Source organism: Leucoraja erinacea, chromosome 7 (assembly GCF_028641065.1).
Source record: "Leucoraja erinacea ecotype New England chromosome 7, Leri_hhj_1, whole genome shotgun sequence".
Taxonomy (NCBI): Eukaryota; Metazoa; Chordata; class Chondrichthyes; order Rajiformes; family Rajidae; genus Leucoraja; species Leucoraja erinaceus.
The window spans coordinates 55,471,720-55,489,103 of NC_073383.1; the positions used below are offsets into that span (position 1 = coordinate 55,471,720).

At 40.2% G+C, this 17,384-nt stretch overlaps 1 protein-coding gene across 3 annotated transcripts in view; it reads left to right on the forward strand.

Annotated features, from left to right (window-relative positions):
- mgat5 (alpha-1,6-mannosylglycoprotein 6-beta-N-acetylglucosaminyltransferase) overlaps positions 1-15,088 on the forward strand; it is a 120,858-nt gene extending 105,770 nt beyond the window's left edge. For all 3 annotated transcript variants that reach the window (XM_055638616.1, XM_055638615.1, XM_055638618.1), the window contains 3 exons: positions 114-188; positions 12,063-12,220; positions 12,506-15,088. In XM_055638616.1, coding sequence (XP_055494591.1) covers positions 114-188; positions 12,063-12,220; positions 12,506-12,704 — 432 coding nt within the window. In that variant the 3' untranslated portion in view covers positions 12,705-15,088. The remainder of the gene's footprint in view (positions 1-113; positions 189-12,062; positions 12,221-12,505) is intronic.
- The last annotated feature ends 2,296 nt before the right edge of the window (positions 15,089-17,384 follow it).

The following is a 17,384-nucleotide window of genomic DNA, read 5'->3' on the forward strand; positions in this document are numbered from 1 at the left end:
CAATGTCTAAGGATTTATTGGGAATGATGACTAGAGTTGAAGCTTTCTATGACAGCCTTCAAAATAATCTGTTAGTATTTAATATTTGACAGCCATATTTTTCTCTTCAATAGATTGAACCGTATTTGCCCTATGAATTTAACTGTGAAGGAATGTTGCAAAGAGTCAGTGCTTTTATTGAAAATCAGGTAATTTTGTTTTATTTTCTCTTCAAGGGCAATGTAGAAATGCTTACTTTCAGGCAAATTTCTGTAAAACTACATGTTGTAATTTCTCTGTTTTGAGTTTTAAATTAATTATAATAATTTTTTTTTAACTTACAGTAGAGGAATGGTGCTTGAGACAATTGCAGTATTTAGTTATTTTTAATGTAATGGAACTAACATGAGGTGTTCCAAACCAGGGCATCAGAGATGTTCTCATTCTTTAGGGAACGGGAGTTCCCCTCTTCGACTATAGATGAGGCTCTCACCAGGGTCTCTTCTAAATCTTGCAGCTCCGCTCTCACTCCCCATCCCCCCCACTCGTAACAAGGGCAGAATCCCCCTTGTCCTCACCTTCCACCCTACCAGCCGTCACATATTCCTTCGCTCCATAGATGCTGCCTCACCAGCTCCAGCTTTTTCGTCTACCTTTAACATGAAAACAATTATCCTTTAACATGAAAACAGTTATCTTGTCTGTGTGTCATAAATGTATGAAATATTGAATTTTTCATTTTCTTGGTACATATAATTCAATAATCTTGACTAAAAATAATGAAAACAATCGTAGTAGATTTTATTTATCACCGTTTTTACTTTTTCCAAGAAAAAGCTGGTTTTGGTTTAACCAACTCATTAAGTAATGTCATTGTAAGTGTTGTAGATCATAGGGATCTCGGAGTGCAGGTACATAGTTCCCTGAAACTGGCATCACAAGTAGACAATGGCTCATTGGCCTTCATTGAGTATAGAAGTTGGGATGTTAAGTTACAGTTGTACAGGACATTGGTGAGGCTGTATTTGGAGAACTGTGTTCAGATTTGGTCATCCCCGCATGGATGTGGCCAGGACAAGGGGTTGAACTATACGGAGAGATGGGGCTAGCTGGGACTTTAATTCATTGGAGCGCAGGAGGCTGATGGGGTGATCTTAGAGGTGTATAAAATCATGAGGGGAATAGATAGGATGAATGCACAATCTTTTACGGGAATCAAGAACCAGAGGACATAGGTTTAAGGTGAGAGGGGCAACATTTAGTACAAACCTGAGAGGCAACCTTTTCATTCAGAGGGTGGTGGGTATATGGAACGAGCTGCCAGAGTAGGTCGTTGAGGCACGTATTACAACAACATTTAAAATACATTTGTACTGGAACATTGATAGGAATGGGCTGAATGACCTGTTTCTGTGCTCTATAAATCTATGGCTACCTGAATAAAGGCTGTATTTTTCAGGATGTCAAGCCCAACATTTAAGAGTCAAGTCTTGAGTGTTCAATGTACCGACAATGGAACAATGAAATTCTTGCTTGCAGCAGCATAGTGAGCCAATAAACGCAATACACATAGATTTAATAACAATAATACTAGCGGGGCAAAAACCCAAAGTCCTTTGTGCTACCAAAGTCAGTCCATTGTTCATAGTTGAGGTTAGTATCGTACAGTGTTTAAGAGCCTGATGATTGTTGGGAAAGTCAAAGTCAAATTTATTCATCACATGCACCAACGAAGGTTCAGTGAAATGAATTTGCCATGCAGCGATACAGTTGGGAAAAAAAAACACAGAACACACAATAGAATTTAACATAAACATCCACTACAGCATTCTTCACTGTGGTGGAAGGCAACAAAGTTCAGGCAGTCCTCCTCCTTTTGTTCATCCGCGGTCGGGGCCATGAACCCTCCGTAGTCGCCTCTAGGGATGGCTGGATGTACAGGCCCTCTCGTTGGGATGATCGAAATTCCGACGTCGGGATGGTCGAACACACACTTGGGCTAGGAGTGCCCGAATCGGCCACTTTCCCACCGAAGACCCCGGTTTCAGGATGTTGTCGGCCAGTGGTCGGAGCTCATCGGAAGAAGATATTCTTAAATCTAATGGTCAAGGTTTTCAGAGTCCTCTACCTTACCAATAGTAGGAATGAAATGAGAGTGTGGCCAGTGCACTGTTGGCCATTGATGATACTGGCTGCATTTTTGAGGCAAAGCCTCCTATAGATCCCTTCTTTAGTGGGGAGATCTGTGTTGAATACCTGTGGTAAACCTGGCAGTGATGACCATTTCCAGTAATCTACATTGTTCCTGGGTGTTTAAGTTAACCAACAACATTGTAATGCAACCAGTCAATATACTGACTACTATGCACCTACTGATGCACCAAGCGAGTATTGCCAACATACTGAATCTCTTCAATTTTCAAAGGAAATAGAAGCATTAATGAGCTTTCTTTATGCACCAATGTGCTGGGCCCAGGACAGATCTTCAGGGATGTGCATGCCCAGGAACTTGAAGTTGATCACTTTTTCGAACGTCAACCCATCACTAAAGACAAGTTCATAGATCTTCGGCTTTCCCCAAACAGCTCCTTGACCTTGCTGAGAATGTTGAGATCAAGATGGTTGTTCTGGTACCATTCAATCAGATTTCCTATCTCCTCATATACTGTGTCTCATTTGTTCAACAACAGTGGTATTGTCAGAGAATTTAAAGATGGGATTGGAATTGTGTTTGGCTACGCAGTCGTGGGTATAGAGTGAATAGAGCAGAGAATTGAGCACACAGCCCTGAGGTGTTCCTGTGCAGATAATTTTGGGGGGGGGGACGTTTTGTTGCCAATTCAAATTGTTGTGATTGGGGTCTGCCCATGAGGAAGGAGAGGATCCAGTTCTCTGGGGATGAGCAGAGACCCAGTTCGCTGAGTTTGATAACAAGTTTGGAGGAAATCATGGTGTTGAATGCCGACCTGCAGTCAATGATCAACAGCCTGACGTACATGTTCTTGTGTCCAAGTTCTCCAGTGCAGAGTTGAGAGCCAGCGACTTTGTATCCGCCTGATAGACAAATTGTACTGGATCTGGGTCCTTGCTAAGGTAGGAGTTGATGTGTGTCATTACCAACGTCTCAAGACACTTCACCACGGACATTCGCGTCACTGGTTGGTAGTCATTGAGTTATAAAATCTTACTCTTGGTATTAAGGCTTCAAGGATATGGGAATCTCAGACTTTAGTCATGAGAGGTTGATGATGTCTGTAAAAATTTCAACAAGGTCCACACAGATTTTAAGATTGAGGTCAGGTACAGAATCGGACACTTTCCAAGGGTTTTCCCTCATGAAGGATCTTGTGACATCAGCCTCGGTGATTGCATTCACAATGCTGTTGGCAGCCCTGTGGCCCAAGAAGGCTCATTGGTTTTCTCCCTTTCAGATTTGAGCCTAGAATGCATTGAATTCATCCAAGAGTGATGCCTCTGTCACAGCTGTCGAACGTCCTACTCATCCAAGGTATAAAGCAAAAGTGCCTTTTTGCCTTTCTAATGGCATTATTGGGGTCATACCTGAATATTCTATATGAACTTGCATCACCAGACTTGAATGCCTGAGATATGGACCTCAGTGGATTATGGACTTCCTGGTTTCTTATTGAGGAGCACTCAGCTGTTTTGGTGAGAACACGTGCTTCAACACGCGCAATTACCTTATGAAGCCGAAACAACTGTGATCCTGTGGTGCTGCAGTACACATGCTGGTGGTAGTTAGGAAGTGACTTCTTCAAACTGCTCTTTTTGAAGTCCTTGGCTTTGATGAGAATGGCGTTGGGGTGTGTGACCAGTGCTTATTGACCATGGTGTGCAAGCCGAACATCTGCCTGGGGTGGGTTTATGGTTTATTTATTGAAAAAGTATTGAAAAATGTTCTTAACATATTATACACAACAATTACTGGATCTCAAGTCATGCACATCTGTGACAGAAAGCTACGATATTAGTTATTAACTTTAGTTGAAATGTTAACACTCCTCCTCACATTAATCCCATTTTAACTATTGAAATGTTAACTCTCTCTCTCCGCCCCCTCGCCCATTATTAGTCATTGTTAGTCATTTCTACCCTGGGTAAAAAATAATAATTGAGTATCAAATTTAGCTTTTAACAATTTATCATGACCAACAGTAACATAATATGTAAGCTCCATAATGCAGCTCTGCAGGACTTTGGTTACATTATTTGTTTCCCCTCCCCAACCAATTATTTTCAAAACTTTTCCGTGTCACGTTTAATTTGTAGTTGGTTCTGAACCCCAGGCGGGGAACAAACCTGTGGCTGCAACAGCTGCTGGGAGAAAGGCAGGTGGGCACGGGTTTGGCGAGACATCCGTCGTTAGGCTGGAGAACCTAGTATGGGATCCCGTGCAATGTTCCGTAGATTAAGTAGGTCCAGGTACATAGGGGGGCACGGTATGGTGGAGACGCCCCTCAAATTAAATTAAGGGAAGGTAGCCCACGCCAGGGGGCCACATGAGTGGCACGGGTGGGGGACATTATTTGTGGAAATGAAAATGTAAGAAGGAATTTTCGCACTGTAAACACTGTATATATTTATTACTTGGACAGGGGCCACAGAGTGGCACGGGTGGGGGACTGTTTGGTGAAATTTGACAGATGTAAAAAAATTGTACTGAAAAAAACTTGTATAATCTCCGAAAATGTCGGATGAATTTTGTTTGTTTGAATGGTTCAGGAATTGTATATATTTATCAATTGAATAAAGTCTATTTTGAAATTAAAAAAAGTAGGTCCAGGTATACGTCAGATCTGGCAAGGTATGATCGTTCCATGAGTTGTTTTGCAGTCCGAACGGCACACTCGGCGAGTCCGTTGGACTGCGGGAACTCGGGACTGCTGGTGACGTGTTGAAAGTCCCATTGTTTAGCAAAGTTTTTAAAAGCTTGGCTGGTGAACTGTCTGCCATTGTCAGACTGGATGCGCGCAGGGGAGCCATGCACGGGGAGGTGCCGTTGCAGCTTCTCAATCTCTGCCTCTGAAGAAATAGTTTGCAATAGGTCTATTTCGAACCAGCCCGATTAAGAGTCAACAAGAACCAGATAGTGTTTCCCGTGCCACTTGAGGATGTCGGTGTCTAACGAGGACCACGGGAGAGGAGGGACTGGTTGCGGCAGTAAAGACTGCTTCTGCTGATGTGGCGTCAGGTTTTTGCAGACAGCGCACGTTTCGGTTCTTTCGCGTATGTATTTGGTCATACAGGGCCCAGTAAAACATGCTTTGCGCCCTTTGGAGGGTTGCCTCCACGCCGGGGTGGCCCCTGTGGATGTCGTTATAGTACTTGTCCCGGAGGGCGGCCGGGACCACTGCCTTGTGGCGCTTGACTATGATTCCGTCCTGTAACACTAGTTCGTCACGAACCAGGAAGTAAGGGCTTATTTCAAGCGGGGTGTTGGACTGTTTGTTGGGCCAACCGCGCCGGATGACTAGACAGCAATTGTAAAGTCTCATCAGCAGCCGTGTGTAGGCTGCTTAAACGGTCAGTTGGCACAAACGGGACCTTCATGACTGAGAATTCGTCCTGTTCGGAGAATTGTTGTTCATTGCTTCTGCGCGGGGCTCTGGATAGCGTGTCTGCTATACACATGTCTTTACCTTTCTTGTAGACGATGTTGAAATCAAATCGCTGCAGTTGCATCATCATTCGCTGTAGTCGTGCTGGCGCAGCGTGGATCGGTTTGTTCAAAATGGTGACCAGAGGCTGGTGGTCAGTCTCGATGGTCACGGTTTTACCAAAGATAAAGTCCTTGAATTTAATGCAGACGAAAATCACTGCGAGCAGTTCCTTTTCGATCTGGGCATAGCGCTGTTCAGTGTCAGTTGGTGTACAGGATGCATATGACACGGGCTTGAAATCTCCGTCAGTAGTGGCCTGCAGGCACGCTGTGCCTAGCCCGTACTGGGATGCATCGCAGGTGGGCATTACCGGTAACTCCAGATCGAAGTAGGCGAGTGTAGGCGCTAGCCAGCTGCGGTTTGAGAGTTTTGAAAGCCCACCCTCCAATTGGAGGCATGGGTTCGAATCCCACTTCTGACACCATGTAATGATGTGACCCAAACACACATTAAGATACAACACATGATTATTACATCACTTACAGCATAGGATCTCCAGTACGTTACAACTCCGAGCTGCTACATCTACTGACTGGCGTAGGCAAGCTCTTGATATTATTAAGCACTATGTAGGCGGAGCTACTACTAACAAACACTATGATTGGTTAGCATGCAATAGCTAATCTACAGTGTTGTAGAGAAGGCGTATAAAGTATGCTTGCCTTCATTGCTAGGGGCTTTGAATGTGAGTGTTAGGAGTCAGGACTCCATGGTGCAGCTCTGTAGACTTTGATTAGGCCAAATTTGGAGTATTGTATGTGGTTCAGGTTGACCCATTACAGGAAAAATGTTGAGACTTTGGAGAGGGTGCAGCAGAGGTTTACCAGAATACTGCCTGGATTAGAGGGTTTTCGCTACAGGGAGAGGTTGAAACTTGGATTGTTTTCGATGGAACATCAGAGGTTGAGGGGAAACTTGACAAACATGGTTTTAAATTATGATAGGCAAGAATAGGATAGACGGTTCGAACCTTTTTCCCGGGGTAGAAATGTCCATCACAAAATCCAGGGATATTCAATATTCAGGAGGGATAGACAGAAAGGAAAAAGAGGTGGGATAGCATTGTTGGTTAGAGAGGAGATTAATACAATAGAAAGGAAGGACATTAGCTTGGAGGATGTGGAATCAATATGGGTAGAGCTGCGAAACACTAAAGGGCAGAAAATGCTAGTGGGAGTTGTGTACAGGCCACCTAACAGTAGTAGTGGAGTTGGAGATGGCATCAAACAGGAAATTAGAAAGGCGTGCAACAAAGGTAAAACAGTTATAATGGGAGACTTCAATCTACATATAGATTGTGTGAATCAAATTGGCAGGGGTTCTGAGGAAGAGGATTTCTTGGAATGTATGCGGGATAGTTTTCTAAACCAACATGTAGCGGAACCAACAAGAGAGGAGGCTATTCTAGACTGGGTATTGAGTAATGAGGAAGGGTTAGTTAGCAGTCTTGTTGTGCGTGGCACCTTGGGCAAGAGTGACCATAATATGGTTGAGTTCTTCATTAAGATGGAGAGTGACATCGTTAATTCAGAAACAAGGGTTCTGAACTTAAAGAAAGGTAACTTTGAGAGTATGAGACGTGAATTAGCCAAGATAGACTGGCAATTGATTCTTAAAGGGTTGACGGTGGATATGCAATGGAAGGCATTTAAAGGCTGCATGGATGAACTACAACAATTGTTCATCCCAGTTTGGCAAAATAATAAATCAGGGAAGGTAGTGCATCCGTGGATAACAAGGGAAATCGGGGATAGTATCAAAACAAAAGATGAAGCATACAAATTAGCCAGAAAAAGCAGCCTACCAGAGGACTGGGAGAAATTCAGAGTCCAGCAGAGGAGGACAAAGGGCTTAATTAGGAAAGGGAAAATAGATTATGAAAGAAAACTGGCAGGGAACATAAAAACTGACTGCAAAAGTTTTTATAGATATGTGAAGAGAAAAAGATTAGTTAAAACAAATGTAGGTCCCTTGCAGTCAGAAACAGGTGAATTGATCATGGGGAACAAGGGCATGGCAGACCAATTGAATAACTACTTTGGTTCTGTCTTCACTAAGGAAGACATAAATAATCTGCCGGAAATAGCAGGGGACCGGAGGTCAAATGAGATGGAGGAACTGAGTGAAATCCAGGTTAGCCAGGAAGTGGTGTTAGGTAAATTGAATGGATTAAAGGCCGATAATTCCCCAGGGCCAGATAGGCTGCATCCCAGAGTACTTAAGGAAGTAGCCCCAGAAATAGTGGATGCATTAGTGATAATTTTTCAAAACTCCTTAGATTCTGGAGTAGTTCCTGAGGATTGGAGGGTAGCTAATGTAACCCCACATTTTAAAAAGTGAGGGAGAGAGAAAACAGGGAATTACAGACCAGTTAGTCTAACATCGGTAGTGGGGAAACTGCTAGAGTCAATTATTAAAGATGGGATAGCAGCACATTTGGAAAGTGGTGAAATCATTGGACAAAGTCTGCATGGATTTATGAAAGGTAAATCATGTCTGACGAATCTTATAGAATTTTTCGAGGATGTAATTAGTAGAGTGGATAAGGGAGAACCAGTGGATGTGTTATATCTGGACTTTCAGAAGGCTTTCGACAAGGCTTTCGACAAGGTCCCACATAAGAGATTAGTATACAAACTTAAAGCACACGGTATTGGGGGTTCAGTATTGAAGTGGATAGAGAACAGGCTGGCAGACAGGAAGCAAAGTAGGAGTAAACGGGTCCTTTTCAGAATGGCATGCAGTGACAAGTGGGGTACCGCAAGGCTCAGTGCTGGGACCCCAGCTATTTACAATATATATTAATGATTTGGTCGAGGGAATTGAATGCAACATCTACAAGTTTGTGGATGACACGAAGCTGGGGGGCAGTGTTAGCTGTGAGGAGGATGCTAGGAGGCTGCAAGGTGACTTGGATAGGATGGGTGAGTGGGCAAATGCATGGCAGATGCAGTATAATGTGGATAAATGTGAGGTTATACACTTTGTTGGCAAAAACAGGAAAGTAGACTATTTTCTGAATGGTGGCCGATTAGGAAAAGGGGAGATGCAACGAGACCTGGGTGTCATGGTACACCAGTCATTGAAAGTAGGCATGCAGGTGGAGCAGGCAGTGAAGAAAGTGAATGGTATGTTAGCATTCATAGCAAAAGTATTTGAGTATAGGAGCAGGGAGGCTCTACTGCAGTTGTACAGGGTTTTGGTGAGACCACACCTGGAGTATTGCGTACAGTTTTGGTCTCCTAATCTGAGGAAATACATTCTTGCCATAGAGGGAGTACATAGAAGGTTCACCAGACTGATTCCTGGGATGTCAGGACTTTCATATGAAGAAAGACTGGATAGACTCGACTTGTACTCGCTAGAATTCAGAAGATTGAGGGGGGATCTTATAGAAACGTACAACATTCTTAAGGGGTTGGACAGGCTAGATGCAGGAAGATTGTTCCCGATGTTGGGGAAGTCCAGCACAAGGGATCACAGTTTAAGGATAAGGAGGAAATATTTTAGGACCAAGATGAGAAAAACATTTTTCACACAATGAGTGGTGAATCTCTGGAATTCTCTGCCATAGAAGGTAGTTGAGGCCAGTTCATTGGCTATATTTAAGAGGGAGTTAGATGTGGCCCTTGTGGCAAAAGGGATCTATCATAACTAGATAACTATCAGGGAAAACGTTTAATGGAAATGTGCATCGCATATTTTTTTTAAACACAGTGGTGGGGGCTATAAACGTATTGCCACGGGTGGTGGTGGAGGCAGATACGATGGCAGCTGTTAGATAGGTACATGGAAGTACGGGGAATAGAGAGATGTAAATATGTACAGACAGATTAGATAAATTTAAATAGGCTCACTGTTCGACACAAATATTGTGGGCCAAAGGGCCCATTCCTGTGTTTTACTGTTTCATATTACATTTCCTATCCAAATTCTCTGATTTTCCTCTTTTATATTTAAGGTTTTTTAAACTTTTTTTTCCTGTTGATGAAACCAACATTTAAATTCGCCGGATGGGGGAGAAAAAAATCTATCATATTTGTATTTTGATATATTTGTATAGAGAAGTGGTTGGCAGACAGGAAACTAAGAGTAGGGATTAACGGGTCCCTTTCAGAATGGCTGGCAGTGACTAGTGGGGTACCGCAAGGCCTGGTGCTGGGACCGCAGCTATTTACAATATACATCAATGATTTGGATGAAGGGATTCAAAGTAACATTAGCAAATTTGCAGATGACACAAAGCTGGGTGGCAGTGTGAACTTTGAGGAGGATGCTATGAGAATGCAGGGTGACTTGGACAGGTTGGGGGAGTGGGCAGATGCATTGCAGATGAAGTTTAAAGTGGATAAATGTGAGGTAGCACTTTGGTAGCAAAAACAGGAAGGCAGATTACTATCTAAATGGCGTCAAGTTGTGAAAAGGGGAAGTACAACGGGATCTGGGGGTCCTTGTACATCAGTCTATGAAAGTAAGCATGCAGGTACAGCAGGCAGTGAGGAAAGCAAATGGCATGTTGGCCTTTATAACAAGAGGAATCGAATATAGGAGCAAAGAGGCCCTTCTGCAGTTGTACAGAATCCTAGTGAGACCAGCACCTTGCGTGCAGTTTTGATCCCCTAATTTGAGGAAGGACATTCGTGCTATTGAGGGAGTGCAGCGTAGGTTTACAAGGTTAATTCCCGGGATGGCGGGACTGTCATATGCTGAGAGAATGGAGCAGCTGGGCTTGTACACTCTGGAGTTTAGAAGGATGAGAGGGCATCTCATTGAAATATATAAGATTGTTAAGGGCTTGGACACGCTAGAGGCAGGAAACATGTTCCCGATGTTGGGGGAGTCCAGAACCAGGGGCCACAGTTTAAGAATAAGGAATAAGCCATTTAGAACGGAGACAAGGAAACACTTTTTCTCACAGAGAGTGGTGAGTCTGTGGAATTCTCTGCCTCAGAGGGCGGTGAAGGCAGGTTCTCTGGATGCTTTCAAGAGAGAGCTAGATAGGGCTCTTAAAAATAGCGGAGTCAGGGGATATGGGTAGAAGGCAGGAACGAGATACTGATTGGGGATAATCAGCCATGATCACATTGAATGGCGGTGCTGGCTCGAAGGGCCAAATGGCCTACTCCTGCACTTTGAGACGGTAATCCACGCCTTTGTTACCACTCGGCTGGATTACTGCAATGTACTGTATGTGGGGGTTAGTGGGTCCTCCATCGCCCGTCTCCAGATGGTACAGAATGCAGCTGTACGTCTTTTAACTGGCACACGTAAACATGAGCACATTTCACACATTTTAGCCTCATTTCACTGCTTGCCTATTCAGTTTAGGATCCATTTTAAAATTCTTTTATTTGCTTTTAAATCCCTAAATGGTCTTGCCCCGGCCCTACCTATCTGAGCTTCTACACCCTTATACACCCGCCCGCTCTCTCAGGTCAGATAATCAGCTGTTCCTGAGTGGGCCTAAAACTAAGCGGAAGCTCAGAGGGGACCGTGCCTTTGCTGTGTCGGCACCCAAATTATGGAATGATCTGCCTCTCCACATTAAACAGGCCTCTTCTCTGTCTGTTTTTAAATCACTTCTTAAAACCCATCTCTTCTCCGTGGCCTTTGATACCCAGTAAGATGTCGACTTTATTTACTTGATTTAATTTCTTATTTTGATTGCTTTATTGCGTGGTTATTATTTTTACTCATGTTTTATGTCTTTTAATTTATTGTTGTATTTCATATGTAATTTTTGCGCTTTATGTGAGCTGTTATGTTATGTTCTGTTATGTTGTCTGTTTATGATGTCTTGTTTATTCTTCTGTACAGCACTTTGGTCAACATTGGTTGTCTTAAAGTGTTTAACAAATAAAGTTGGATTGGATTGGATATTGTCCTATTTGCGCCAGCAAATCCAATTCAAAGCTATGATGACACTTGAATATTCTACAATATTAGATAAATTCTATAACATCAGAAGTACTTGAATAGAACATAAGCACTTTTATATTGACTTTCACCATAAGTAGAATGTAAAAATAGAAGAGCTCCATTTCTTTGCTGAAATAAACACTAAAAATCGTGAAAGTATTATTTTCACTCCTGTTCTTATTGTCCGGGGAATATGCCCCTTGAGGTAAGGGCAATTCATTGTTTGCTGACTCGAACACAATGCATGAATATTTGCTTGGTTTTGTGAATTTAAAATAAAATTTTATGTTAATATGTATTTAGCTGTTTTAAATATGAAATTTGCCCAACTGGGATTGCACTAGCACTATTATTTCTTGCATATACTACTTTAAAACTTACGGTGAGCCATGAATGGTATAGATATTTTGCTGAATGGGATTTTTTTTAATTGCTGAAGATATGATATATATCATAGTCTGAATATTTAAATCAACATTGCAGGATTTCTGCCATGGTCAAGTGATGTGGCCTCCATTGAGTGCACTCCAAGTTAAAATTGCACCTCGCAAGCAATCGTGCAAGCAGATCTGTCAAGAGAATAAGCTCATATGTGAACCATCCTTTTTTCAACATCTGAATAAAGACAGTGACTTGCAAAAGTAAGTATACGTATCCTATTAAATTGAATGCGGTGCAGTTATTTATTGCCTTCCTGAATAATCCCAATTGATAATAAGTTTATGAGTGTTCTAATGAACTTTAACTAGTGTTTATATAATAAAGATCATACACAATGTTCTATATTGTGCTAATATTTTGACAAGCTTTTCTGAAAAGTTTGTGTTCCTAGAAAATAAATAGCAAAAATTAATAATTCTAAATACAGAAACTGCTTTGCAGCTTAATTGCATTTAAATTAATAGATATTTTGTTGTTGCTTACAGATATGGAATTGAATGCCAATCATTTGAATCTCTAAATGATATTGTTGTTCCAGCTTATGATGAAAAGAAGAAGCACTGTTTTTTCCAGAGCGATTTGTTGCTTTTCAGTTGTGCAGGTTCAAATGAACATTTCAAAAGGGTCTGTCCATGCAGAGACTATATGAAGGGACAAGTCGCCTTATGTCAAGAATGCTTATAGCACTTGCTTTTCCAACTAGTTTGTGCAAAAGAAAACTTGGATATTAGGTGGTCTTAACATCAGTCATTAATTTTTGGAAGATCCCTTCAAAAAGGACACTGATGAGAGAAAAAAATTGAATCACGAACATTAATTCACTTGAAGTGATTAAAGTTCTTTCTTACACAAAGATTGACCTCAGCCCTAGGTTAACGAGGTTGAGGATTAAAAAAATATCTCCCCAATGGAAACAAGAAGTAATTTTTTTTTAAGGGTTCTCATTTATAAAAGTCATTTTTGACAAGGTTTGGTGTATAGATGTAAATGAAAGATGCACTACTAAATATTCTAAATTCAGAAAGTTATGTTAATAAATATAAAATTAAAGGTTGCCAGCTAAATAAATAAGGGACTGCTTAATAGGTTTTTTTTTTTTAAAATTCATGAGAAATAAACAGAATCCGAATCGAAGGGTTTTAACATCTGTTTGAAAGCAACGTCACTGGAATGTTTCAATATAATTATACCCAGATAAGAGAATCCTGATGATCATTATTTCAGATGCTATTTCCATCTTTGTTATGACCACTACAGGCAGTTATTTGAAGGATTGTATGCTGATATTGCTGACAGTAATAATTTTAAAATATAGATGTTAATTGTTTTAAATCCTGCTTTGAGATTTGATTTAAACATTTGCAGGATTTTTTAAAATTAAAGTAAACATCAAATAAGAAATGTACTTTTGGCTTTATTAGACATCGTTTAAGATACTGACAGTGTTCCCAACTTACTGATCCAAACTGTCAAATGACGTTAAGTGGGCATATTTCAGGCCACAAATAAGTTGGCTAGATGGGCATTTTAAGTAGCAACCTGCTGAAATCGTTCCTTTTGTAAATTGTACATAGACAGCGTGATGTAAAGTGTTATTTTTTTTAAATCTCCCTATAATCATCATGTTTACCATAAAAATTGAGCAGAATTACATATTTGCACTTTTCTTTTCAGGCTCAGGAGTATACATATTTTAGGCATACAGGAAATAAGCAACAAATGTTCTTGTCACCAGATTGTTTGGGTATGTTACAAAATTTCAATCATCTTTCTCTAAAACTAAATTGAATCAGTGTTTGACCCATCAGCAAAAAGTGCTGGAGAGAATTGTAGCTGAAATTCTAAAGTACAGCATTGTAACAATCTGGATTTCTTTTCATTGTATTAATGATAGTGGTTAGAAATCATTATCAACTGGAGACAAATGTAAATTTCAAAACTGTTCACTATTTATTGAAGGAGGATTGGTATCAGTTATATTGTAAACAATATGAAGATATCAGCCTAGTGATGGGTGAGTTGTAAAGGTGACAAAACCTTTTCGAACAATTGATATATAATTTGCATTTATTCATTTTTACTTAAATTCAATGCATATCTTGATACCGCTGATTATAAACCCTAATCTGAATGAAATTTAATGGTTGAAGAATATGTAAATACAGTAATGTTTAAAAATAAGTACTGGTATGGCTTTTGGCAAATAAAAAGCAGTGACATTTATTTCAACAGTAGCAGCTAAACCTCATTAACAGCAGATTTATCCAAACAGGGTTGCGTATTTGTATATAAAAGAATAATTTTTTTAGCTATTCTGTAACTTGCTTTCTTTGCTTTGTTGTGCTTGTAAATATTAAATGTTTTCTGTAGATATGCTGCCATGTTATGTCAATTATGTGCCTTTTTAAGGGTAGTATTACTTTATCAACGTATAAAAAAATCTACACTTAATGGCAGTCATAATTTAGATTGTGCATAGTGTTGTTAAGTGAGGAAATAGAAAATGATTTTCCTGTATATTTTCGCAGATGGCATATATTGAAATGTGCTTTGAAAGCTGTACTTGCAAGCATATAAATTCTTTCCAATTTTTGATCAGCAGGAGAAAAAACTTTATTTTTCAATAAATCTTTTCTGTGAAGAGAATTTCTTCAACTGATATGTACATTATAATTTGTAAACATACAGAATACATTTTAAAATAAACACAGCTTAAGTTTAATAATCACTTTTGTATATTACAACTTGAAATTCCAAGCACAGTTCATACACATGTATTGTGCAGCACAGATCCTATTCAACTGCATCATATTATGAGTGTTTAATTGTCATTTGTACTGGCAACGGAACAATGAGATTTTCATTGTTCCATTAGACTAAAAAGTTGAGGAATCCAGCAAAGTGCAATCAAAATTAACTCCCAATTATTGTTCTCACAATATGCTATTATTTACACTAAAAACTTAAAATCAGGCCTTCGTCGAGGTTGGGAATTTTGCTTCAATAAACTCTTCTCGGCTGTCTTATATTAATCTAATGTTCATATTGTTTCTGACATGAAAATGTGACAAAAATTGAGGATTTCAATATTGTTCAAGAATGACATAAACATTAGAAAGAACAAAAGTGGCTGTTCACTCCTTTCGCTGAACTTAAATCTTTATCAAAGTTTCCTGCAGCTTAAAATAAGTACAAAAAACATTCTGTGCACATAACGCTACGTTTGATGAACATTTTGCCAATATGGAAGTTTGTGTTATTTTTTTTTACACACTGAACATTACATGGTTTTGGTTTTGAAGTTGTCTTGTGCTTTAACCTGTGCATTCTGTAGACTACCTATGCCACCTTTCTTTAAAAATAACTCTTTTAAAACTGCAGAATGACACACCTGTAATTTGATGTTGTTCAATTGATCAATTTGGGGCACTTCCTAGCATGTGCCATCTGCATGTTTTACAATTGCCAAAATGTAAAACATTGTATTCAGATTAATGAAATAGTTTGGCATATATATTTGGTTCGTCCTTTCAGTTGTACTGAATTTTAAAAGTTTCTGCTTTATTTTTGATGAGTTCAGAGAGTTGAGGTTCTAATCAACTTTTATTTGCATTATTTAGAGATTTTTCAAATCTTTAAGTATGTGTTTAGGACCAGGTTCTTGAAGATTTTTGATCTAATATTGGCTCGGGTCTATTAGCTAACTCTACTTATCTTGATTTGTCACAATTATTATAGTCTAATTAATATTATATTATGTAGATTGTGTTGAAGTAGTTTGCCACCTTTTTTGCAACATCAATTATCTGAAATGATTGGCAGGTAAAAGTTCTGTCCTATTCTATTTATCTGCATGTTATGTTAATTGCCATGGGTTAAAAAAAACAACAAATTTTCACCATGCAGTTTCATTATTGTTAAATTTACATTAAAATTATTGAAGTGTAGTTCACCCTTTCATTTGATCTTTCAAAGAGTGAATAATTTTTTATTTAAACTTACTTCTGCTCATGAGGAGTCGACAATTTAAAAAAAAAATATCAAGTATCACTGGAGATAGCAATATATTTCTTTATGCAAGTAAATGTTTAAGAGTTTGGTATATTTTGTCACAGCAAGTAGCTGAATTAAAAGGATCATTGCAATTAATAAAGGAAAAGTTAGACATTTTAGAAGTATAAGATTGCAAAATTCTCAACAGGAATAATATAAAGCAGACATAGAACAGTGCAGCACAGGAACAGACCCTTTGGCCCACAATTCCATTAATCTCATCTGTCTGCACATGTTCAATGTGCTTATTAAAGTCTCTTAAATGCCTCCATCGAATACTCCACCACCCCTGGCAACAGTTCCAGACATCCACCACCCTGTTCAAAAAAAATAAATAATCCCCTGCACATCTTTGAAGTATGCTTTTAAATTATGCCCTGTGGGCTTTGACATTTTCACCCGGGGGAGGGGGGAGGGGGGGGGGGTTCTGACTCTGCACTGTGCATATGCTTCTCCTCATTTTTTTATACTTCCATCAGGTCTCCTCAACCTGGTGCATTCCAGGGGAAATTGTTCAAGTTTGACCAATCTCTCTTATAGGTAATGTCTTCTAATCCAGGCAGCTTTCTGGTAAACCTCTTTGTCATCCTCTAAAGCCTCCATATGCTTCCCGTAATGGGTCAACCAGAATTGCATACAATACTTCAAATGTGGCCTAACCAAAGTTCTAACATGCTGCAAAAGAACGTCTTCACCCCTACATTCAATGTGCTAACAGATGAAGGCACGCATACCATATGTCTTCTTTACCACTCTACCTACTTGTGTTGCCAGTTTTACGAGTTATACGCTTGGACCCCAAGATCCTTTGTACATCAATGCTTGCCATTAAATGCATACTGGCGTATAACCTACTTGAACCCCTCCAATCTGGCTTTCGCCTCCTCCATAGCACAGAAACTGCTCTCCTCAAAGTCCTCAACGACCTCCTCACCTCTGCTGACACTGGTTCCCTCAACATCCTCATCCTCCTCGACCTGAGCGCAGCCTTCGATACAGTGAACAATAACATCCTGCTCACCAGACTCAAAGACCTCGGCATTGAAGGTTCTGCACTCAGCTGGCTCCGTTCCTACCTTTCCAACAGATCCCACTTCATCTCTCTCCATAACCACACCTCTGCTACAGCCACAGTCACTCAAGGCATTCCCCAAGGCTCCGTACTTGGCCCCCTCCTCTTCATCATCTACATCCTCCCCCTTGGTCAGATACTCCGCCACTTCAACCTGGACTTCCACTGTTACGCCGATGACACCCAGATCTACCTCGGCACCAAATCCCCCCACAACTCCCCCCACTCTCCAATATCAA